Source organism: Schistocerca piceifrons, chromosome 9 (assembly GCF_021461385.2).
Source record: "Schistocerca piceifrons isolate TAMUIC-IGC-003096 chromosome 9, iqSchPice1.1, whole genome shotgun sequence".
In the NCBI taxonomy this organism is placed as follows: Eukaryota; Metazoa; Arthropoda; class Insecta; order Orthoptera; family Acrididae; genus Schistocerca; species Schistocerca piceifrons.
In genome coordinates this window covers 110,145,121-110,171,885 of record NC_060146.1, presented here as the reverse complement: position 1 = coordinate 110,171,885, position 26,765 = coordinate 110,145,121, and the positions used below count along the sequence as shown (strand labels likewise).

Below are 26,765 nucleotides of genomic sequence, written 5' to 3'. Positions count from 1 at the left end.
AGAATTTCGTAATGGAAAATATTAACAGCTTCTTGCTTTGAATTTTGTGCTAAATTTCGAGCTTCTCTAAAACTTTGCCAATCTTGGGGGTTTTTGCATTCTTTGAAATTTGGCATAATATTTTCCTGTTTTCATTGCTTCTGTGATGGAGGAGAAAAGTTACCCTGTTTAAAAACTGAGTTTGAATGCTAGGGGTTGAGCGATGAGAGGATACAGATCAAAAAAGGTTTAATGAACTTACGTCTGGAAATGCATGGTTTCCATGCTAGAGACCATTTATTCAATCATACTTTGTTACAGAGACTGCGGCCTAATAAGCGCTGTACCATGCAGCAATAGTTGCAGTTTCATGGTTTCCTCCTAGCGGGTGGTACTTTTCTTCATACATCATGCCCTAGCGCCCTCTCCAGCCATAGTAATTGGTAATGTAGTGTCAGATTCATCTCTTGCTGACTGTTGTAAGCAAAAGCAACTGCGGGAATGCCTTGGGCTGCGGATCGGAGCCGCCAGGTGGGGAAGCCACCGGCGGTGTAGCACGCACCACCGGGTAAACACAAGGACGAGTCGGATGGCAGACCAACGACAACCGGCCATGACCGACTATTACCGACACAACAAGGAAGAGATAAATAACGGAGGCTTGTAGAAACTACAACACAAAACACCAACAGTAAATCCACTCGGAACCAGAGCCAGGCAAATGTCAACAACAAGCAAAGACCAGAACGCAGTACCGCCGAGATAGAAACGCAATCCAGAGTGAGTACCAGACTGACTGCACTAGGGCAGAGCGGGTCCCTATATACAAAACTGGAGGGAGCGGCTATTGGCCGCTGTCTGCACGTGGCGTAGCGGTGGCGCCCTCGCTGCGTGGAATAGCCGCCACGGACGTGGAGCCCTCTATGGTCTGACCACGTCCATTTGCTCTGGCACATGCTCGACTTCTGTGGCGGGAGGTACTAGACTGACTAACTTTGTGATGGATGTGATACAGCCTTGTACAAAATGGTTCTGTATTCATATCAAGAGCATGCTGACAAGGTGTTTACTTACACAAAGGCAAATGGAAACGGGCAGCAGGCAGCGATGTTGTATCAGGAGGCCTATCTCCGCCACCAACAACCACAGCATTGAATGTTTGCAACAGTGTTTTGCCAAAATGTGTGGGCTGGGGTTAATTGGCGACCGTATTTTGGGACCAGTTTCCTGCCACATCGCCTAACAGACCAGAACTATCAGTGTTTCTTGTGGGTGACTTTGCCTCCCCTGCTGGAAGAAGTGACATTGATGATTGGAAGGGTTATATGGTTGCTGCATGATGGTGCACAAGCCCAACTTCACCAATGATGTTTGGATGCATCCCAATCGTGTCTTATCTGATCGATGGATCAGATGAGGGGTCCAGTTGCAGGGCCTGCTCATTCACTGGATCTCAACCTGTGCGATCTCTGGTTATGAGATGCTGGAGCAGCATATTCATGTTGCTCTTCACTGTTCAGATGTTACTGTGGCTGCATGGTACAGCGTGTATTAGACTGCAGTCTCTATAGCAATGTGTGATTGAATAAATGGTCTCTAGCATGGAAACCAAGCATTTCTAGACATAAATTCATCAGACCTTTTTTGTTCTGTAATCTCTCACTGATCATTGCCTAGAGTTTGTGCACAGTGGAAAAAGTGTGTGTGTGTGTGTGTGTGTGTGTGTGTGTGTGTGTGTGTGTGTGTGTATACACGTCTGGAAATGCATTCATGAGATCATTGACAGCATCAATGTTCCGACACTTCAGTGGGATCATGCAGAATAGCACTGTTTGCCTGCACCCCATCATCACCAATCATGGGAGGCATATCGAAAATGTCATAACATAAATTTGAATATCTGTAGTGAAAATTTACATGTTGAACAAAGTGTGTGCATGGCACAGTTTATAACTAATTTATGATTTTTTGTGTAGTTCAGTAATGGCCCTGGGCCTTAATCTATGGAAAAAGATGCAAGTCTTCAAAAACAATTTATCATACTGTCTCCTGGCTGATTCCCACCTGTTGCATAGCTTGTCTGATCAATTTCCTGGGGCTGGTTTGAAACACAACACGTGTCTTCTCTATGTTTTCAGCTGTTGTCACTGCATTCCCACCGCTGTCATCATGAACACTACCCGTTCTGTCAACCTTATGAATCAAATTCTTGATTGTTAGCACACTTGGACTGGTTGTCTTCAGCTTGAACTCAGTTGCAAACTTCCTTTGAGCTGCAGTTGGACTGTTATTGCTCACGTAGTAGGCCTTCAGGAGGACTGAATGCTTAGGCACACTGTAGCATGACATTTTCATGTGCAAATGGCTGGCAGCAACAAGTTGCGTGCACATGCTCATACTAATTCCCATCACGCCCTGCGGCCAACCATGCAGTTCGGACGACCTAATGCAAACCATTCAGAAGTTATGACGATTTTATTTCATATAGTTCAATAACTATCATCCAGTATAAATGTTGCTGTCGATAATATTTCTTTGAATTGAAACCGCATCTGATATACACTTGCATAGTCAAACTGGAAGGATTGGTGACTGTGTCTTAGAAAAGCAGCTTTAGGCAAATTTTTAACTGCCTTATTCTTTTTTTTTTAAGTAGACTATTTTGTGTTTGCTTTTGGTGGGTTTTGATGTTACAGTATTTTGTCCAGCTACAACAACCCTCTGATAACTAATCACTGTATCCATCATGATGCTCCCTGTTTGCACAGAAGTATTTGTTACAAAGAGATAAGTATGTTTTTGCAACCATTTACACCTTGAGTGGACCTTTGAACTAATTGTTCAAAATAATTTTTTGAGACTGCATTCAAAACGATTCCCGAAGACCTTTTATGCCTACCACCGCCTTTAAACAAGTATTTTCACCAACATATCGAAGGTAGATTGAAATCTATGAATGGGGTACCTATTTGAAATGAGACTCTAGTTTTCTTTGAACTGTGCAGCAACTGTATGATATGAGTTCAGGGACCAGTAAAAAGAACCAATTATTAGTGTATTTGGGTTGTCAGATATAATGTCTACCCACCTTAACTCATAGACATTATCTACTTCAGTTTCACTACATGGTAAACTACTTCTGACAGTAATAAACATTCCACTACCAATTGTATTTAATCTGCCCTTTCTGAACATGGTTAGGTCCTTTGTAAAAATTTCAGCTGAATTTATTTCTCTCTTTAGCCAGCTTTCTATAACTGTAATGCTTTGAACTTCAGTGCTCTCTATTAGTGAACAGAGCCCTGGTTCTTTTCCAACACGGCTACAACAATTTACAAGTACAATACCAATTCTTGCATAGCCTACCTTTCAGTTTTTGTCCTGCACCCTTTTAGACTGACACTCTTTCTGCAGTTTCCCGAGACCCTCTAACCTGAAATATTTCCCACTCCCTTCGACACTGCCCCAATTATCCTGTGTGCAGTTGACCGCTGACCTATTAAGCAGAACCTGGAAAGCCCCCACCCTCTGGCACAAGTCAAGGAATCCGCAGCCTACAGAGTCACAGAACTGTCAGAGCATCTGATTCTGACCTTCCTCTTGGCTCTGTACCAAGGGACCACAGTTGATTTTGTCAATGATACTATAGATGCCAAGTTCTTCCTTCCATCTCACAAGCCCAACTGGGGCTAGGCGGCTGAAACCGGAGAAAATCTCTTCCGGTCCAAAATGACATGCATTGTTAGTTCTGACATGAGCCACCACCTTCAGCTGGCTGCACCCTGTGCTCTTCAGAACCTCCAGAAGCAGCCTTTCCACATCTGGAAAGGCTTCCCCTCCTGGGCAACCATATCTGTGAGGGACCCCATTTCAACCTAATGTTAGAGCTCCAAACTGGTAGTAATTCCACCCTTTGTGAATCCCCATACCTTGTGGGCTGAGAGGCTTCCTCTAGAACAGATCAAGTGACTGCATCTGGCCCAAGAACTATGTCAGCCAGAGATAGCACCCAAAACCTGTTCATCAGATGATCCAGGGAGGTCCTCCTGGAAAGTCTTTCACTGCTTGCCACACATTGGAGTGACCTCCCACTCGACCACAGCTGAGGGGTCAACTTCACTGTGAGCAGTACACAGAATGGCTACAGTACTGAACCAGTTAGGAGACACGTGGGATGCCCTGGACGCCCCATTGATCCCCATGTCTGGCCACCTCAATGACGCCCATTGTCAACAGTCTCAAGCCGTGTTACCAAAGACAACACCACCTGGAGCTGTGCGCAAAGGGTCTCCAAGTCAGCTCACATCTGACACAGCAGTCACAGTCCCTATCCATACCAATGACAGCAAAACTATACACTACACAGTTATTAGAATGCTAGGCAAAAATATACACTACATGGTTACTAATGCCTAGTAAACACCCAAATACGCAAGAATTTAAACAGAAACTAAACTAGTATCCACATCAAAGCTCATAAATATAATTCACAGACAAATATGTACTTGCCTTATCTGCAGCAGCATCGGAATGTTCTGGCTCACTGACCGTTCGACTGATATTGAAAGTGTTATGCATTATAGGTACATGTAATGACATCAGTTTGCCAACTAGTCTCTCCGAACATTATGCAATGGCCTTTATGTGGATGCGTCTGAAACTCTACATCTGTTTCTTTTATCCTGTGTTTCCAGGTACCATATGTAATTACCTGTCACCACCTCCATGATTTCTTCTTCTGTGCAACCACAATGATGTACCATTTTCTCAGTCAAAAATGAAAATGAAGACAGCAACACAAATAAGATCACAGCAGCAAATGCACATAGGTCGAACAATGGAATCCTGCTGTGCTCTCAAGGCAGAAATGTGGATATTTGGCCACTCTGCATGGCCACTAAGTGCTTCGCACATTAACCCATCCAGAGCACACAGAGACCTGAGCAGCTGGCTGTGTGAACACTTTGGAAGCACAAAGGTGGTGGCAAAGGGGTGCATGTATATACATCTAAGAACACCTGAGGGAAGCACCAATAGTACATGTAAACACATCCAGAGCATCCAAGAATGGTAGGAGTGTCGCCACTGACATGTCCAGAACAGTCAGAGGTTTAATGCATGTTGTTGTGATGAAGGCAGCTCATCTCAATTTATGGGGCTTTAAAAATATGACAAGAGGAGAAAGTGATTGTTCTGATGGAAACATCACAACACTGAAAAAGTAGAATGTTCATTGGCTTCCAGCTGTTTCAAGTGGTTAAAAAGACATGAGTTTTTGCTGAAGTACTCCTCGACATTCTCAGTGGAATAAAAGACATGAGCTTTTGCTGAAGTACTCCTCGACATTGTCAGTGGAATAACTGCTGATGAACTACTTTATTACATACTCCAGCCGCTGGCTGTTACATCACAGATGCCTGCAGGTCGGCATACTGGGGTATATATTAACTCCTGATTTGATGTGTCTGTTTGAACCTCATGACCGATGGATCCCATGCCATGCTGAGCTGTAGATCGCCATCTCTATTAAACTGTTGTCAGTGATTAGTATTTAATTTGCTGCTTTAACTACACTGTCTCATAAGCTTTTAAGTGCTAGCCAGGACTCATAAAATTTTATTCGGTTACTATTTGTAAGACCATGTTCAGTCACAGCAAATTTCTAGGGGTAACATGAGTGAGAAAACCTCTCATACGCCTTCCTGCATTATTGTACACTGTTTATCCAATATAAGATCTTGTAGGGTATTTTGTATATCATAGGTGTCCTAAAAAATAGCATCAAATTGGTCTCAAGCTCTCCCACAAAAATCTGACTGTCACCTTTAATCAGCCGGCATAGCTTACCTGACAATGATCCACAGAGCATCAAGAATATAAATTTAATGCGAGCCTTACTTGAGATCACATCATTTATTGAATTGTTGTTGTCTGCATTGTTTGTGACTACTTAGCATAGGTGGTTCATCTTGTGGCGCAAGTTATCAGCATGTTATGTTTTTCTTGTATTATGTAGCAATGTGTGTAACAGTATGGTGTTATCCACAGCTTATGGTATAGTGGCTAGCAGTGCTGCCTCTGGATCACAGGGTCCCGGGTTAAGTTCCCAGCTGGGTTGGGAATTTTCTCTGTGTTGTCATCATCATCATCATCATCACATCATCATCATCATCACATCATCATCATCATCATCCATGATAGTGACTAGATTGGATGTGAATAATTTGGACTGTGTAAAAATTGGGACTGTTTACGGGTGCTGATGACAGCGCAGTTGAGTGCCCCACATACCAAATATCAACATTGTCTCCAGTATGGTGCTGTGCCAGGGGATACTTTATGGCAGGCAGTTATAGCTTAGTGTGCATTGGTTTCTTGTAGACACTGTGGCTGAGCATCCATTGCATCTGTGATGGTTAGGAACTTTGACAACAGGCAAGGCATTGTCTTTTTCAAGTTCCATGATGAACTGGATGTTATTGCTAATGATATTGAGATGTTTCAGGAACTCGTAAAGTTTTTCATGTCTGTGGGGCCAGATTCAAATGTGTTGCCAAATATCAAGAGAGACATTTAGGCTTCAATTGGACTGTGTCTAAGGCAGGCCCCAGCTGTCCGCTGATACACCTCTCCTTAGTGACACATTACATGTTTAACTTTTCCTGCATTTTACTAGCAGCATATTTCTTAAATTTTGTGTATGTTTTTCTGTTCAAGAGGTCAGTCTCATGTTTTGTAAGTTCAAATTCAGGCAGTCCGTTGCACAGTTTTCATTTACTCTGAACAGCCAGCTGCAAAGCTCATGAAGGCATCAGTGTCTATTGGTGATGCATCAGGAGGGTAGCATGTTGTGTACCTAGGTTTTTGTCTGCTTTTATAGTTTACTTTTTCAGTCAGTCTTACTAGCATGGGTAGGATGTATGCATGCTGTGTGAAGACACAGGAGAAGCTGGCTGTAGTTTGAGAATGGCTGAATGCGCTTCGTGCTAAGTTCAGCAACATTCAGGCTACTGCCTTGGAGTGTAGCGGTGGCAGAAAATCTGGGGTGTAAATGGGATGTGAAGGCTGGCTGTCTGGCCTCACTATTTGACCTGTGAGTGAACAGGTGGTCGTTCGTTCAACAAGGTCCAAGCAGGCACACATGGTGGGGGGAAGGGGACTTTCTAGTTATCAAGAGCTCCTATGTTAGGTGCATTATGGAGTCCCATGGGAAGATAGCAGCATTCAGGGCTGGAAACAAATCCAGTAGCTGCTTGGTATGTCTGCTGAGGGGCCTCTTCTGAGATGGGGAGATGGCCTTGCCTGCTGCAGTTGTGTGGAAGTTGTGGCTCACATCAGCACAAATGATGCCTGTCACATGCATTCTGAGAACGTCCTCATTCATACAGGCAACTGGCTAAGATGGTGAAGAATGCTGGCCTTGTATGTGAGGTGCAAGCAGAGCTCGAAATTTGCAGTGTTGTTCCCAGAATTGATCAGGGTCCTTTTGTTTGTAGCCAAGTGAAGCTCTCAACCAAATGCTTTGCTGACTCTGTGATTGTCTGGGATACATATTTCTACACCTGCAGCATTGGCAGCAATTTGTAGGACTCTCGTTGATAGGTTAAGAGTGCACTACACAAAGAAAGCAGCTACTCAGGTAGCAGAGTACTTGGGGAGGGCACATTGTGGTTTCTTAGGCAAGATGGTAGTTTGATGTACTCTGACATACACTCACCAGACATTATGCAGAAAGGGAAGTCAGACTGTGTTCAAAGTAACGAAACTTGGACTGTCAGAATTACATCAGTAAATTGGCAAAGTATTTGTAACAAATTTCCCTAATGTACTGCCCTCAAGGAAATTTCTTCGGCTCTAATTGTTCTTGAGACTGGGAGCTGACTGAAATCCAAAGTAGAGAGATCCAAGATGTTTAACAAGTCATGAATTTTTACTGCAGTTGACAAAAATATTGTCCCTGTTGAGGTGAAGTTGAGTGTGATAGTGAAGTTATCCGATTGTGTATAACAAGTCAAAATGAAACGAAATTAATTGCTGGCTATTTTTACCAGCCGCTCGATTCCTCTGTGACAGTTCTAGAGCCATTTCAGAAAGTCAACAGTCAGTAGAGCATAAATGCCCTAATCGTGCAGCACTGGTTGGAGGCGACTGTAACCTACCGAGTTTAGACTGGGATGTCTGTGGATTCACTGCAAGTGGTATGGACAGGCAGTCTTGTGATGTATTTCTGAACAGTTTTCCAAAAACTGCTGTGAAAAACTAGTTAAACAACCCACACACATTGTAAATATTTTAGACCTTGTAGGCACAGACAGCTCAGACCTCATAGTAACAGTATAGAGAATTGTATTGGTGATCTTGGTGTCACTATAGTGACAATGGTTACTAAAGTTAACATATCCATCAAAAAAGCCAGGAGAGCGTTTATGCTAGAAAAAGCAGATAAGCAGTTGTTAGCATCCCACTTAGACAATAAATGGACAGCATTTAGCTGCAGGATGACTTGTAAAAGGATTATGGGCAGAGCTTAAACGGATTGTAAATTACTTACTGGAGATCTATGTGCCCAGTAAGTGTGTAAGTGTATTAAGGATGGAAATAAGCTTCTCTGGTTTAATAATCGAATTTGAAAAATACTGATTAACAGAGATTGTTGCACTATCAGTTCAAAGAAGAGCACACAAATTTCTGACAGGAGAAAGTTAGTAGAAATGCGTGCGTCCATAAGAAGGTCAGTGCACGAAGTGTACAACAACTTCCACCATCATACCTGAGCAAAAGACCTTGCCAAGAATCTGAGAAAATTCTGGTCCTATGTAAAATTTCTAAGAGAGTCTAAGGCTTCCATCCACTCGCAGATATGAGAGTGACTCAAAAACTTCTTAAGTAATAGAACCCAGTATGTTGTCGTTGATGGCGAGTGTTCATCAGAGACAAGGATATCGGCCGGAGTGCCCCCTGGACAGTGTGACAGGACAGCTATTATTTTCTGTATGCATAAATGATCTGGTGGTTAGGGTGGGCAGCAATCTGTGGTTATTTGCTAATGATGTTGTAGTGTGTGGGTCCATATCAAAGTTGGGTGACTGTTGGAGGACACAACACTTCTAATTGGTGTGATGAATGGCAGGTAGCCTAAATAAGAAAAATGTAATTTAATGCTGATGAGTAGTTAAAACAACCCATAATGTTTGGGTGCAGTATTAGTAGTGTCCTGATTGACAGTCACACTGTTTAAATATCTGGGCATAACATTGCAAAGCAATATGAAATAAATAGAGTAAGCATGTAAGTATTGTAGTAGGGAAGTCAAACAGTCAGCTTTGGTTTATTGGAAGAGTTTTAGGAAAGTGCGGTTCATTTGTGAAGAAGTCCAAATATAGGACACTAGTGCATTGTACATTTGAGTATTCCTCGAGTGTTTGCGATTCGTACCAAGTGTCTTGTTCCATATGTTTCAACCACTCTGCCATTCAGTTTGGTAGGCAAGTGCAGTGACTTGCCTGATTATCGAAGGAGAGGCCTCACGTTATTCTGTAAGCATTTTGGAAACAATGCCACACGACTCTAGAGAACTGAGGTGCTGTGGTTGGTTCTCCTCGTGCCAGCCAATCGAAAGCAAGCGGCTGCAGATCCGTGCATACGCAATGCAGTGTACAGAGCACCACAAACCCAAAGCACCTAGCAGCCAACATAGGCACACTATTCTTCACAGTACCAAAAAATGTGTTTTTGAATACATACTATTATTCAAATATCAGCAGAAATGTTGGAAGGTTCACATCCCAATGACACTGAAATGACGTTGAGGAGTGCTATTGTGTTTGTTGTTTATGGGTGCTTTATTTGAAGGAAAAACAAGCGACTCAGGATGTGGTAAGTCACTTTATTCTTGATCAGTTTCAACCAGTATTTGTAGCCTTTGCTAAAAATTGTAGCCATTAGGTCACACCTGAGAGCTATAATTCGAGAATGGAATAGTAGAGAAATGGTCAGAAAGTGATTTGGTTTCTTCCTTCGTTCAGTCTTTTATTTTAGTTTGATTAGCCTGGAACTATGACATCAGTTAAACTCGTTCCTGATAAAGCATGCTATTAGATGCAAATGAAAGCCAGATATACTATTCCAATCCCGACAATAATAAAATGACTTACTGCATAGTTGCTGGTGTTGTTTCAAATGTACCACACACAAAGAACAGAACTGTTAAGACCACATGAATAAAGTTTATATGTGTATCTGTGGTTTTGTAGGTAAGGTCCAAAAAACATCAGTTTATGCGAATCTCCACGGAGCAGCGAACAGTGATGCTAGATTTCATGATAAAACATGCGGAACTAGCGACTGGGAGATACACAGGACCAGATGGAGTCAGACACAAGCAGAAACTTTTGCAACAACTAGCAACAGAGCTCAACAGCCTGCCAAATGGAACATCAAAAACAGCGGATAAATGGATGAAGGTATCATATGAATACTGTTATGCATTACTGATTACAGACTGTTTTCACTAACCTATGTTGCAGCTCATTTATTTATCTCTATTTTCGTCTCTTTTTGTATCAGTCCTGGCAAGACTGGAGAAGTGATGTAAAGGCCAAAGCTTCTCTAGTAAAGAAGGAACTGCAGAAAACAGGAAGAGAACTAAGTACAAAAGCTAAGCCCCTGACCCCTCTTGAGGAGCGGCTTCTTGACTTCTTGGGTCCATGCACTGTTTATGGACATGAAGAAGTACCAGACCCCCTAAACATAGCGCATCAGGTATCAGTGTACTGTTTTTTCTCGCGCAAGATATGTATATGTCATTGTCTCTGAGTCTTACTTCATAACTGTACAGTTACTACCTTCACTCATGTAAAGATCAGCGAGCCTTGAAAAGATTACCTAAATTCAACTGATGTAACTCTGTATTGCAGGATTCAGGTCAGGTCACCCAAAATGACTCAGATAACAAAGATACAATGGAAATGGATGAATATGTTGTCCTTCCTGTGGAAGGACTAACCATAATGTCTGCATCTGATATTTCATCAGACTATATATCACCTGCTCCGACTACAGCATCGTTGGCTTCACTAGAAGAAAGTACCCTGTCCTCTACATCAGGGTTTGTACCTGCTTCACACGTAACTGAATCTTCATGTGGTACAACAACTGCGAAGAAGGGCAAATGCAGTTCTGGTAAGTATCATTACCATCTGAGGTTAACCTGCATCGGATATTCCATCAGACTATATATCACCTGCTCTGACTACAGCATTGTTGGCTTCACTAGAAGAAAGTACCCTGTCCTCTACATCAGGGTTTGTACCTGCTTCACACGTAGCTGAATCTTCATGTGGTACAACAACTGCGAAGAAGGGCAAATGCAGTTCTGGTAAGTATCATTACCATCTGAGGTTAACCTGCATCGGATATTCCATCAAACTATATATCACCTGCTCTGACTACAGCATCGTTGGCTTCACTAGAAGAAAGTGTACCCTCTACATCAGGTTTCATACCTGCTTCACACTTAACTAAATCTTCACATGCTACAACTTCGAAGAAGCGCAAACGTAGTTCTGGTAAGTATCATTACTGCCTGAAATTAACCCGCAGAAGTTATAATTTCTTAATATTTAGATCTTGTAATTTACATTGTTTTGGTACATCTAGGTGGTACATTAACAAAAGATGATGATCCTCTGGTGGATATCACCAGACAACAGGTGATGTGCATGCAGGAGCAAAACGCCATCAGACGTGAACAACTTCAGTTGGAAGAACGCAGAACTGTTGCCATTGAAAATGCAGCTGAGGCGTTTGTAGGAGTCATGAAGGCGTAAGTTTAAAACAAATTTTGTGTTTTGATTTTTTTGGATTTTATTTATTGTTTAACTGTTTTGTTTTCTTCCAGACTGGAGGAGTACCTGACGCATAGGAGAGACAATGAGTAGTGCAAACTGTGAAATTTTGCTTGAATTATATTATATTCTAATCAGACATTGAACTCGAAGCAAGCACTGATGTATAATTAAAAGTTAAAAATTCACCTCAGAGGTACGAATCACATCATGTCCAAATGTATTGATGTTTTGATACAAATATATTAAATCATGTTTCTACAAATGTTGACTCAAACTTTCATTACAGAACTAATGAAACAACACCTTCACTAAAATACTGAGGAAATAGTAACATGCTGATTTCCTTTGAAAAGATAATTTGTGCTGATTGAGTAATGAAATTCTTGTGTAATGAGTTGACGTCATTTTCATTACATAAAAATCAAAGATGGTTGTCTCACAGCATTTGTAGCTTTAATTTGTGACAAGTTTGCCTCCATCTTGAAAGAGACTGCATAACTGAAAGATAAATTGTAACAATACGAGAGAAGGAAAGTTGCTACTCACCATATAGTGGAGATGCTGAGTCGCAATAGGCACAATAAAAAGACTCACAAATCATAGCTGTCGGCCATTAAGGCCTTTGTCAGCAGTAGACACACATACACACACGCACACACACACTCGTGCAAGCGCAACTTGCACACCCATCTGCAGTCTCAGAGAGCTAAAACTGCACTGCAGTCTTTTTATTGTGCCTATCACGGCTCAGCATCTCCGCTATATGGTGAGTAGCAACTTTGCTTCTCTCGTATTGTTGCATTCCAACCTGGATTTTCCATTGTTTGAAAGAAATTGGTTATTGTGCTGAAAATGGTTTATGTGGGGTGCGATTTTTATGCAAACTGGTGCAAAGATATAAAATGGAGATTGTTATTATACACTCCTGGAAATGGAAAAAAGAACACATTGACACCGGTGTGTCAGACCCACCATAGTTGCTCTGGACACTGCGAGAGGGCTGTACAAGCAATGATCACACGCACGGCACAGCGGACACACCAGGAACCGCGGTGTTGACCGTCGAATGGCGCTAGCTGCGCAGCATTTGTGCACCGCCGCCGTCAGTGTCAGCCAGTTTGCCGTGGCATATGGAGCTCCATCGCAGTCTTTAACACTGGTAGCATGCCGCGACAGCATGGACGTGAACCGTATGTGCAGTTGACGGACTTTGAGCGAGGGCGTATAGTGGGCATGCGGGAGGCCGGGTGGACGTACCGCCGAATTGCTCAACACGTGGGGCGTGAGGTCTCCACAGTACATCGATGTTGTCGGCAGTGGTCGGTGGAAGGTGCACGTGCCCGTCGACTTGGGACCGGACCGCAGCGACGCACGGATGCACGCCAAGACCGTAGGATCCTACGCAGTGCTGTAGGGGACCGCACCGCCACTTCCCAGCAAATTAGGGACACTGTTGCTCCTGGGGTATCGGCGAGGACCATTCGCAACCGTCTCCATGAAGCTGGGCTACGGTCCCGCACACCGTTAGGCCGTCTTCCGCTCACGCCCCAACATCGTGCAGCCCGCCTCCAGTGGTGTCGCGACAGGCGTGAATGGAGGGACGAATGGAGACGTGTCGTCTTCAGCGATGAGAGTCGCTTCTGCCTTGGTGCCAATGATGGTCGTATGTGTGTTTGGCGCCGTGCAGGTGAGCGCCACAATCAGGACTGCATACGACCGAGGCACACAGGGCCAACACCCGGCATCATGGTGTGGGGAGCGATCTCCTACACTGGCCGTACACCACTGGTGATCGTCGAGGGGACACTGAATAGTGCACGGTACATCCAAACCGTCATCGAACCCATCGTTCTACCATTCCTAGACCGGCAAGGGAACTTGCTGTTCCAACAGGACAATGCACGTCCGTATGTATCCCGTGCCACCCAACGTGCTCTAGAAGGTGTAAGTCAACTATCCTGGCCAGCAAGATCTCCGGATCTGTCCCCCATTGAGCATGTTTGGGACTGGATGAAGCGTCGTCTCACGCGGTCTGCACGTCCAGCACGAACGCTGGTCCAACAGAGGCGCCAGGTGGAAATGGCATGGCAAGCCGTTCCACAGGACTACATCCAGCATCTCTACGATCGTCTCCATGGGAGAATAGCAGCCTGCATTGCTGCGAAAGGTGGATATAAACTGTACTAGTGCCGACATTGTGCATGCCCTGTTGCCTGTGTCTATGTGCCTGTTGTTCTGTCAGTGTGATCATGTGATGTATCTGACCCCAGGAATGTGTCAATAAAGTTTCCCCTTCCTGGGACAATGAATTCACGGTGTTCTTATTTCAATTTCCAAGAGTGTATATGATAAATTAGCTGCAAGAGGAAATTCACCAGGGTTCCACGTTATTGAAAATTTGAGACACAGACTGTCTTTGAGCACACAAATGGGCCCTACGAGGGTTTTAGGTTTGAGAAGGTGGAAGAGGGGCAACCTGGCAATAATTCTTGCTCTGACAAATCGAGCCTCCTGCAGCAACGCATCTCTCGCATGGCATTCATTCACCATTGGTGGTGGCTCATATTCATCACTGCTGCTGTCACTTTGATCTGCCCATGTTCCTTCACCTACGCCTAAAGCCCTCACACATTTGTTGTGCAAAACTGCACATGCATTTGTAATGAAGCCTGATTTCACTGTGTTGTACTCCAGTAACCTGTGTTTAAGAAAACACCTCAATCTGGTGCGTAAGTGTCCTATCGTACTCTCCACAATGCATCTATCTGTCATATGGGCTAGATTGATCGGCTACCTAACAGTGGAGAGGCCAGTTTTAGTCACTGGTACATGGAGCCACGAGTCATAAGGATATCCAGTATCCCCTACTATAAAAGAATATCATAAAAGTAAGATAAATATGTGCAAATAGTTGTATTTTATGTTAGCTTGTATTAAAGTCAAACAATGTTTGCATTTAATATTTTTTTGCAGTTACCTTATAACTAGCTTTCTTGTCCTCCTCTATACAACTTTTCCATTTTCACTCTGAGTGCAGTGTTTGCACACACAAAGTAGTCATTCAACAACCCAGAGTACCTAACCAAGATATTTATGACCGTCATGTCCAAGTCACATGTCCGATAGCATAAATGACAAAGTAGTAAAATAGAAGTATTGCTGCAGTTTGTACATGCAGCAACTTTAGGTTTTAAATCTTATTACTTACTACTTGAACTTATTGCTGTTAGTGTTTCATCTGCAGTAAGTTCAGTTGTGCTGTTAAATTCCTGTCTAACCACACACTCTCAAAAATCGCTATGTACTCGGAAAAAAAGGGTGAAGCTGACTTTGCTGTGGGCGTAAGCCGTAAATGGATGAAATTTTGAGAGGTTTCCACTATCAAGCTCCACAAAATTCCTTTCCATTGTTACTTAAAAGTTGTAAATGTGCTTCAATAATTAATAACTAAACCATTTGCAGGAAAAAGTACAAAAGAGCCACTAGTAATTTCAGCTAACACTCATTTAATATATGTAAGCAGAGACAAAATCTTGCAATTTAATCATATTTAAGCTTTAACAGATATTTATAGCCAGAATATTGACCAAACATGATTTTTTGGTGTTAGCAATACAAACCATATTTCTATTACTACAAATGATTTAACAAAGGAAAACTGTCTGTTATGAACTCACTTTCCTCTCAGATGTGTCTGGGTGCTTCTTTAGTAAAACATAATCACTATATCTGAAACTAAAATCACTTAGTATGCCTAAAATAACAAATTCTTGGTGTAAACAAATCAAACTGAACCGAATCAGTGGCCATACTAAAACCTAACCACCTCTCGATATAGTTGAAGAATCAGTGGGTGGACCAATTGGTAATACATCTCAGAAACTTACAGAAGAATAACTTCAAGGCTAACCTACTGTACCGATCAGTATGAACAGTACAAAATAGGGCTCCAGGCCCGATTAAAAGAAGTTATGGAAGCAATTAAGAGGCAGGCTGCTAGATTTGTTACCAGTAGATTCAGACCACACGTAAGTGTTGTCGAGATGCTGCAAGAACTCAAATTTGAATCCCTGGAGGGAAGACGGTGTTCTTTTCAAGGAACACTATTGAAAAATTTTTGATAAGCATTTGGAGGTGACTGCAGACTGATTCTACTGCTGCCAACATACAATTAACGTAAGGACCATGAAGGTAAGATATGAGGAATTAGGGCTCATATAAAGGCATATAGACAGTTGTTTTTCCCTTGCTCTGTTTGCAAGTGGACCAGGAAGGAAGTTGACTGTTAGTGGTACAGGGTGCTCTTCACCATGCACCAACTGTGGCTTGCAAAGTATGTATGTAGATGTAAAGAGATTTGTGAATGTTGGAGCTAATGGGCTTCCCATCACGATACCTCTTTATCATTATGATGCTGACTGTTGTATGAAAAAAAGGACAGGTATACACTTGCACGCACGCATGCATATCCATCTGCACATACACAGATGGATGTGTGTGTGTGTGTGTGTGTGTGTGTGTGTGAGAGAGAGAGAGAGAGAGAGAGAGAGAGAGAGAGAGAGAGAGAGAGAGAGTATATACCTGTCCTTTTTTTCCCCCCTAAGGTAAGTCTTTCCGCTCCCGGGATTGGAATGACTCCATACCCTCTCCCTGAAAACCCACATCCTTTCGTCTTTCCCTCTCCTTCCCTCTTTCCTGATGAAGCAACCGTTGGTTGTGAAAGCTTGAATTTTGTGTGTATGTTTTTGTTTGTTTGTGTGTCTATCAACATGCCAGCGCTTTCATTTGGTAAGTTACATCATCTTTGTTTCCAATTACAATATTATCAATATATGTTTAAATAGTTGCTCTAACTCTCTTACATTGGTCAAAATTGATATTTAGCCCATTTGTGGCAATCAGGTTTTTAAATATGAAGAAAATTTTTCATCAGTTCTTACATCAGTGTTGAAGTCAGCATGTGTAATTAGTTTCTTAAGCAGTTTTTCAGTTTTAGCTTTATATACCAAAATTATCTAGAATACCAAGCTTATATGGCACCCAGGGATGCGGTATGTAGTGATGATTAAAATGTTGTATTCTTTAAGTTCTGTACAACTACTTTCAAATGTAAGTTCTTCATTTAGATGGCTAAAATTCTATCTGATTTCATAGTCACCTGAGGAATAAATTACAATATTATGGGAAGGAAAGTTGCTATTCACAATATAGCAGATATGCTAAGTCTCAGATAGGCACAACAAAAAGACTCTCACAATTGTAGCTTTCGGCCATTAAGGCCTTCACCAACAACACACACACACACACACACACACACACACACACACACACACACGACTGCAGTCTTAGGCAACTGAAACCACACTGCGAGGAATAAATTAGTATGTAAGATCCACTATACCCATTAGTTCTACAGAAGCTGGTAGCCAGTTTCTAGCCTATGTTTATTGAGAAGCTCTATATTTTCAGTTTAAAGCCTATTTTCAGTCAGACATTACCTTTGCTGACTGTTTCATACTTTCTAACAGAATTTGTGTATCTCAAATCTTGCTGATCATTCCTTCAGACAGACTTCGAATGTTCCAATGGGTAAAGAATTTGCAGCTGCATACATTACCAGGTTAAGAATCTTAAACTTTTTTTAATTCAAAGGTAGAGGAATGTCCATCTGTATGCAGAATACTACTTCTGGATTACTAGTGCTGTGCCAAATTAGGGTGATGACTTGTTTGTTTTTGCAGTTGCTTTCATACATTATTTCGTCAACAGCCTTGTTCATACTTAGCATGAGTCTCTTGTTACCAGATTGATTCAGGTGTTATGAAAAAGTTTCATAATGGATGAATAACTGTTGACATTGAGAAGTCTTACGTTTTTAAATTTTGGACAGAAGTGATTCGTTCATTGAATTTCACTAGTCACGCAAGACTAGTCTCCCAGATCAAACCTCATAGGTAGATTTGGCACTACCATGATTGTAGCTGATAGCAACTGTAAGATTACTTTCTTTTTAGAAAAAAAGTCCCAAAGAGTTCGCAAAAGACACATTCATAAAGAGCTCCGCCTTGGCAGCAGCGTCAGCAGCCTCGTTTCCTGGCAGACCAACATGACCAGGAACCCACATAAGCATCACACTGGCTCCAACAAGAGTGAGCCAGTGACAGTTTTCCTGGACCCATTGCGCTAAGGGATGGACAGTGTACAGTGCACACAGACTTCGAAGGGCGCTGAGAGAGTCTGGTCACATGACACAGTTGAAAACCATGTGTCGCTGGATGTACTCCGTGGCCTGATACAGGCCAAAGAACTCGGCTGTAAATACTGAGCAGTGTGCGGGAAGCTGATACCGAAAAACGATGGCACCAATAACGAAGACACACCTGACACCATGATAAATCTGAGAACCATCAGTGTTCACAAAGGTACTATCGCGAAGTTGAATCAGAAGGTCGTGAAAATGAAGGTGATAGAACGAGGCTGGAATAGTGTTCTTAGAAATGGAATGGAGGCCAAGGTGAACACGGGCCGCCACACGAAGCCAAGGTGGTGAAGGGTTCACAACCATGGGGAAAGTAACAGGTACTTTGAAGTTAAGATACCGGTGAAAGAGCCGAAAGTGAACTCCAGGAGGTAACAGAGAAGAGAGACTTGATCCATAGTGGCAATCAAAGGTGTCAGCCAAGAAGGAGGCATAGGATGGGTGGCCACGCATGGCATACAAACGGCATGCGTACCTGCTGAGGAGAAAGTCACGGTGGTAGGACAGCAGTAGATCAGCAGCTTCTGAATACAGACTCAACCGGGATAGTGTAAAAGGCGCTGGTGGCCAAACAGAGGCCACGATGGTGGATAGTATTGAGACGGCTTAAGACGGATGGAGGTGCATACTCTAGTTTCGAATGGTTAAGGGACCGGTATAAATGGGGGAAGGTGGTTCAATCTGCACCCCAGGAAGTACTACTGAGCACACATTGGACACTGAGGGACTGTGTAGAGCGGGCTGCCGGGTAAGACATTTGGGAGGACCAAGAGAGTTTCCTGTCGAGCATGAACCCCAGTAATTTCGTAATTTCAAAAAACTGTAGAGCAACATGCCCAAGATGAGCCGCCATAAAGTCACTGAACCGTGCTTTATTTTCAAGGAATTTATTTTCTTGAGAATTTATTCTACTTACTAGTGATTCATCAACAACAGTAACATATTTAATCACACTATGTGAGCGTGGAAGGTGTTGCCAGGGAGTAACTGATGAAATCATAACTAAATTCCTTTTCAACAAATGGTAATTTATTCACTTTAATAGTGCCTAAAGCATTTTTTAAAAGAAACAGATTTAAAATTATAATCAGAAAGCACCCTCTAAATATCAAATTACAATTTATTCAGAGGCAGGAAGAAACAAATTTTTGACTGTAGGAGCTTTCGGGCTGAGAACATTGCTGCTCCCTTTTGACACGGCCGTAGTTACGACCGCTCACAACAACCTCTGAAAGACTACACTTGTGCAAATCTGCAAACAAAGTTTTAACAATTTACACAAGCACACAAACTATGCACCCCCATAAGGAGGTATGGAAATGGTACAAAACACTAAAATTAAAATATTAACTTTGCCAGCGAAGGTGCAACTTGATTTTAATTTCTAAGAAAAGTCTTACAGTGGAAGGGTGGCAACTTTATATACTAAAATGACCATTTAAATAAAAGCCCATGAAATGCAATCTTAAATAAAATTATACAAGGTTGGCCAAACAAGTTAACATGCTCTACAGTACACAGATACCGCCTCTCAAGATGATAGGCAAGATCAAAACATATTTCAGGAATTAGGCCGTTACACTCCAAGTAATAAATTCATTAACACACCGAATCTGACAGACATAACAGAGGAAGCTACTAACGTACGGCAGATTGATAGGAAGATTACCGAACAACCCGAACCGCTGGTTGCTCTAAACTGCCCATACTCCACAAGGGGAAAAATGGACCACCCAATTCATAAATCACCACCTTCCCGCAGGTGGGCAAATGGAGAAGAATGGTGGGACGTCCCCAAAACAAAGCGGCTGGTGACCTCACCAAGAAAACAAGTAGAATTTAATAAGTAAATGAAACAACATATCACCAATCACTTAAATTCTAATAAACTGCGATTTCTCGAGAAGACCTGGCGCAGCACCCCCAAATTGCTCTCCCGAACTGCCCGCTGCCAGCCGCTTCAACAGACGCAGGAAGGTGCGCCGATCTCACGGCGTCGCAGCTCCCACCAGCCAGACCGATGTCGTGGGTTGACTCCTGTTGCTCTCGCGTCGACCGCGAAGCCACTACCCTTTGCTCTACAGTGTGGCCCACCGGACTCATGTGGCGACCTCACGCATGCCGACGCTCAAGGCGGACAAGTCATCTTGTGTCTCAGTGCGCGACCGATTGATTGATCGATCGATCGATCGATCCAACCGCCAATGACCATTGCCTGAGCAACTCGAGCAGACTGGCGGCCTAACGCGCGGACTCAGCGAGTGGTCGCCCGGTCAGGGCTTAGTTCCTGCATCTGAGTTCTCTTACTGGTGGAGTGGAAAGACTCATTTATCTGGCTTTAAAGATTGATCTGAACGAAAAACATACTAGCACTCCGGACGACAGAGAGATACTAACTGCCTCACAGATTCGGACGAGAGGAAGACTAGCAAGCTGGGGACGAGAGACTGACCCAGACTAACCCCAGACTGACCGATTGGCGAGCTCAAAGCGCCCCTTAAATGCACATGAACAGGCATCCTTTCCCACCAGAGGGAGACACCAAAGGCTGCAATTGCCACAGCGGCGCCACTGTCAGAAACGAAGGGCGACTGCTTCACACTACGTGCTGCGGTGCGCTCTTCAAAACAGCAATTTTCACCACGGCTCAGTCACAAAAACGGTTTTGTCAGTGGAAAAACGAAAGCCATTGTCGATGCTCCATGAGCGAAGACGATCGAGACATCGCTGAAGACGCCGCTCAATGAGATAAGTCTGTGGAGAACTGCAATAGATGGCAAAATCGACAACAAAAAGGGAATCCAAGATGCCTGGCGCGGGAAACAGGCCATTATAGGGTTAATAGCAACAGCAAAAAGCACAACGCTAAGCATGGAACCCTTTGGCACACCGTTTCCTTGGATAAAGGTGTCCGAAAAGGCAGAAGCCACACAGACCTTGAAAACTTGGTCTCTCAAAAATTCTTCAAGGAAACGGGGCAGGTGGCAACGTAAGCCCCACGTGTAATGAGAACAGAGGATACCAGTCGTCCAGCAGATGTTGTAGGCTTTCTCCAAATCGAAAACATGGCCACAGTTTGGGATTTCCGCAGAAAACCATTCATGACATCAGTGGACAATGTGATGCAATTTACTGACCACTGCACAGTGTGGATTTCGAGCGCGCCATTCTGCAGTTGACCATTACGAGACTTTAGCCACCATACCAGCGGGGCATAAATCATACTTTACATCACTTTGCAGGCACATCTGGTCATAGAGGTGGGGTGGTAGCTAGAAGTAAGGTGCTTGTCCTTACTGGGCTTAGGTGTGGTATGACAGTGGCTTCATGCCAGTGTCTGGGATACGTGCCCTCTGCCCAGATGCTGTTGTACGTATGAAGCAGAAAGTGCTGCAACATCTGAATGTGAACAGCGTCTGGCCCTGGTGAGGAGAATCAGGATGAAGAGAAAGCATGATGTAGCTTCCTCATAGTAAAGGTGGAGTTGTAGCACACACGATTCTGAGAAGAGAAGGATATCGCCTGAGCCGCTTCCACTCGTTTCTGATGGAAGAAGGCAAGTTGATAGTGGGAATCACTCGAAATTTCCTCAAAATGGCGGCCCAAGGTGTTGGAGATAGCAATAAGGTCCATGATGACACCGTTCGCTACTGTCGGCCCGGAAATTGGGGAATGGGTCTTGGTGCCAGAGAGCTGCTGGAGGTTGGCCCACGTGACAGTGGAGGAGGGGAACTATTAAAAGAACTAGTGAATGAAATCCAGTTAGGTATTTTGACATCCAAAATAACGCAGCAGCACAGTGCACACATCTGTTTATGATGAGTGCAGTATGCCAACATAGAATGACAGTTGAAAACGCGGAGAGCGCATCTCAGAGCGCAAGTTGCATCACGGCATGCCTCTGTCCACCAATGGACCAGGACACGGTGTTGTAAAGAGGAAGTGCGAGGAATGGAATGTTCTGCAGTGGTAAGGATAATGTTTGTAAGATGGTCCATCTGGACATCACAACTGCGGAAATCGTGTTCTTCAAAGGTCACCATGGAGGAGCAAGGCTTTCAGATGGCCTTTGTAAACCGCCATTGGGTGTGCTTGCAACTGGGGTAGGAGTCAGCAAATGGATAGCACACGGGAACTGGTCGCTCGAGTAGGTGTCAGAAAGAATAGACCACTCGAGGCGATGGGAAAGCTGGGCAGTACAGAAGGATAGGTTCAAATGCGAATAGGTGTGCGAGGAGTCAGAAAGGAATGTGGGTGCTCCTGTGTTAAAGCAGAAGAGCTTAAGTTGATTAAGAATGTCAGCCAGGAGGGCACCTCTCAGTCAGGTTCTGGTGCACTTTAAAGTCGCTGAGCAGCAGAAATGGGTGAGTAGCTGCACAATAAGCTGGAGGAAGTCTGCCCTGGTGACGTCAAACAATGGAGAGATATAAATGGTATGAAGGAAAAACGTCAGGTGTGGAAGGAAAAAGCGAACTGCAACAGTTTGAAGACAGGTAGTCAGGGAGATGGGGGAGTCATGCTTCTCATACAGGATGACACACATAGTCAACCCATGTAATAGAATGCCAACCTCAGGGGGAAGTTCAAAACGGACTGGGAAGTAATGCGAAAGCTCAAAGCTGTTGTGAGGACGCAATTTTGTTTTCTGAAGGCAGAGTACAAGAAGATGCTCCGATTCTACAAGCAACCGTAAATCCTCTTTGTTGGATTGAAGGCAGTGAATCTTCCATTGGAGGAGAGTCACGATGAGGAAAAAAAGAAGGGGTATCACCTCGGTGGCTGCCGAGTTACAGCATGTGAAGACTCGCTGCTGCAGGGTACAGAGACCGGAGGATCCTGCTCCATGAGGTCAGGGATTTTCACCTGCCTCTTGATGACTGGATGTTTGTGTTGTCCTCATCATTTCATCATCATTCATGAATGTGGCGAGATTGGACTGAGCGAAGGTTGAGAATTTGTATGGGAGCTGGTATCTGCGCAGTTGAGCACCCCACAAACCAAACGACGTCGTCGTCGTCGTCGTCGTCGTCGTCATTCATAAGGTCCACAGAAGCATTGACTTTCTTGTACTGTTGGTCTGCAGAGTCCAGCCCTGCCCTCCGGCGACACAGAGGCCGGTGGGGCGACGGTATCACATGGCGACACTGTCGAAGGGGATCTTTGAGTTGGTGAAGGAGAAACCCATTGCCTTTGACTTCCTTGAGTCTTTCAGGCCTCCGGTTGTGTAGTTGGTGATTTTCCCCTCTTGAAGCGAGAGTTTGATGGCACGGCTGGACGAGGGGAGAACGATGCTACCTTGACAATGGGCAATTTCACAACCACAGAGCTGAATCTGAGGTCGCATGTCTGTGTGGTCATGGCCTCCTTAGAGGGGGATGTAGCAAGAATGGTACTGTAAATCCAGACGGGAGAACATAGTAAAAGTTCTTCACTCGGAAGTTATTGACTAGTCACAGATCCTTTTACCCAGATCTCCTGGACATCTCGCTTATTTACATACATCGGACAATCTCGAGAGGAGGGGGTATGATTGCCATTGCAGTAGATACAGTGTGGAGGAGAAGGCAGACAATCACCCTCGTGCACATCCCTGCCACAGGTTCCACATTTGGTCAGGTGTTGACGAGACACTCGAGTGGGCACATATAATTTATTCGTGCCTACCTGTAACAACACCACCAGCTTCAGACCTCAGTGTTGATTACTACCTAAAATTACACAACTAACTCGCAGCCACCTCATTTATTAGAACTGTTATATGCTGTTTATTTGTGCATTGTGGGACGTTTGTTGAACGATCTTACCTATGAAAAGTTGTGTGGTGTGTCATTCACTCTAACAAAAGCAGGGAACATTCAACACCTGAAAAAAAAGGTGAAGCACGGAAAGATATTGTTGCATTCAGTATAACTTCGTACACAGGCACATCAGCAGAGGTTGCGTACGAAGGCATGCAGTTAGTCTGCTTGGCAAAGGTGGACCAACGCGTTATTAACTTGCTCATTTTATTAAGCTCTCTCTCTTTAATAAAAGATTTAAATTTTTCAGAAATTGTATTCATTTTTTTGTATGTGTACATCAAATCCATCAATTTTGGTTCCATTCGGATAATTCCTTCATAGTGCGTCAGTCTTACAACAGCCTGCCTTGCTCTGACAAATTGGGAATCAAAGAAAAGATGGTAATGTCTGTCAAAATGTAAGGGTTTTGTTTTATACAGAAAATTGTAGCTTTTGTAGTATTTTGGACAACATGCGGAAAAGCCAAGGTTCAACATCTGACTAATAGCAGGCAACATCTTTGCCAAAGAGGTTGCACACTGCTAAAACTGTTAGTAGAACCTTTGCTTGTGAGTGGAGTGCAGTCATGGGCTGAGCCAGGGGGGGAGCGAGGCGGCCGGAAGGAAGGGGGGGGGGAGCGAGACGGGGGGAGCGAGACGGGGGGAGGGAAGGGGGGGGAGCGAGTCAGGTGGAGGGAAGGGCGGGAGCGAGTCGGGTGGAGGGAAGGGCGGGGGGGGAGCGAGTCGGGTGGAGGGAAGGGCGGGGGGGGAGCGAGTCGGGTGGAGGGAAGGGCGGGGGGGGGGAGCGAGTCGGGTGGAGGGAAGGGCGGGGGGGGAGCGACTCGGGTGGAGGGAAGGGCGGGGGGGAGCGACTCGGGTGGTGGGAAGGGCGGGGGGGGGGGAGCGAGTCGGGTGGAGGGAAGGGGGGGGGAGCGAGTCGGGTGGAGGGAAGGGGGGGGAGCGAGTCGGGTGGAGGGAAGGGGGGGAGCGAGTCGGGTGGAGGGAAGGGGGGGGAGCGAGTCGGGTGGAGGGAAGGGGGGGGAGCGAGTCGGGTGGAGGGGAGGGGGGGAGCGAGTTGGGTGGAGGGGAGGGGGGAGCGAGTCAGGTGGAGGGGAGGGGGGGAGCCAGTCGGGTGGAGGGAGGGGGGGAGCGAGTCGGGTGGAGGGAGGGGGGGAGCGAGTCGGGTGGAGGGAGGGGGGGAGCGAGTCGGGTGGAGGGAGGGGGGGAGCGAGTCAGGTGGAGGGAGGGGGGAGAAGTGTGGAGGGAGGGGGGGGAGAAGTGTGGAGGGAGGGGGGGAGAAGTGTGGAGGGAGGGGGGAGAAGTGTGGGTGGAGGGGGTGAGAGGCTGGAGGGGGAGAGAAGGGTGGGTGGGTTAGACAGGGGGAGATACGGGGTGTGGAGAGGGATAGGCCGGCGGGAGATGTGGGCGGGAGAGGGGGAAGGTGCTGGGTTGTATCTTCTGATGGAGTAGGGTGTGTATAGGCCATGTTGTGTGCCGGCAATAATTTTCTTATATTAGTTTGCATTTATGGAGAAATATTTGTCGAATTCTTTCAAATGATTTCTAAAGGTACTTTAATAGCGCATATGCCGAGACATCCACGCGTAGTAATTAACGTGTTCAGGAATTCAGAATTTGAGATTTTTATGATAACATAACAATGTGTGGTGTACTACTTTTTCTTCAAAGACAGATAGCATGTGTGTTTGTAAGAAAGTAAAGAGAATTTGTTGAGGTTTTTCCATTATTATTAAAAATTCACTTTGTATTATTTCAAGAGTTAAAATATTTTGTCTTAGTGATGTAAGGTTTTGTTGATGCAGTTACTTTTTTTTCCATGAATCAGCATTCCTCTCTTAGGGAAAGCAAAATTATATATATGAAACTTGAAATAGTTTCTTAGAAACAGAACTTTGACAATTATTTTTGCAGCAACGAGTTTTATTAGCACAGTAATTTTGTAGGTGTGTCTACAGATTAAAGCAGACACGGCACATTGAGTTGCTAGTAGTTTGAATTTTTATTTTTTAAGTAGCATAGCAGCAGCAGCCACAGTAGTTTAGAATTAGCAATAGCACAGCATCTTTTTGTTTCACGTACAGGTAGGTCATCCATAATTTATGCATGATTCAATTCTTTCAACAGTGACATACTTTTCAGGCAGGTCATTTTTTGTAGTTATTTATACATTTCATGTTTTTCTCGTAGTCAGCTTGCTTGTATTATTACTAACAGGGCAGTTTTCTTAAATTTAACAGAATGTTGCAGTACACAGTTTAATGTTCCATTTCTGATTAACTTTTGCACTGATCACTTTCCAAGAATTACTAAATTACTTGCGAATTTAAATATGAGCTTAACTGTGTGTGTCTAATAATGAGTTTAACTTCACATTACCTCATAGATAAAATATCAGTAAATGTAACTATGTATTACCATACAGCAAAAACTAACTAACTAGCTACTTTCAGCACTCAACCCGTGAACAGGCTTGTGGCCTGACTGCGGTTATAGTGCAACGTTTCGCTTGACACGACATTATAAGCGGTATGTCCCGAGTTCAGCGCCCTGGCTATCTTTTACCACCAGGAAAGATTCCCTCTGCTGTATTCGAAAGCAGGCTGAATGAACCAGGGGGCATCCTGGATGGACTGGAACGAAGAAAATTCCCTGCCTCCACCTGGCATTTGATACGAGATGTCTAAGCCCAAGAGTCTATCGGCACAATATCCACTGAAAAGAAAAACCTCCTGTTCGATTACTCAAACTACTCATACATGGAAATCTGTCATGTAGATATAAAGCTCAGGGACTCTCTCCATTTAGACTAGCAACGAGTGAGGTGTCACAGTAGTTAGTACACTGGGCTTGCATTTGGAAAGGTAGTTCAAACCAGCGC

The 26,765-nt window shown here is 44.1% G+C and overlaps 1 protein-coding gene across 1 annotated transcript in view; it reads left to right on the top strand.

The window, feature by feature from the left end:
• The window catches only part of LOC124717180, a 128,657-nt gene extending 116,563 nt beyond the window's left edge, over window positions 1–12,094 (top strand). Inside the window, exons 7-13 of the mRNA XM_047243957.1 lie at window positions 10,233–10,442; window positions 10,546–10,740; window positions 10,896–11,160; window positions 11,237–11,356; window positions 11,433–11,546; window positions 11,638–11,803; window positions 11,879–12,094. Coding sequence (XP_047099913.1) covers window positions 10,233–10,442; window positions 10,546–10,740; window positions 10,896–11,160; window positions 11,237–11,356; window positions 11,433–11,546; window positions 11,638–11,803; window positions 11,879–11,918 — 1,110 coding nt within the window. The 3' untranslated portion in view covers window positions 11,919–12,094. The remainder of the gene's footprint in view (window positions 1–10,232; window positions 10,443–10,545; window positions 10,741–10,895; window positions 11,161–11,236; window positions 11,357–11,432; window positions 11,547–11,637; window positions 11,804–11,878) is intronic.
• Window positions 12,095–26,765: the final 14,671 nt, after the last annotated feature.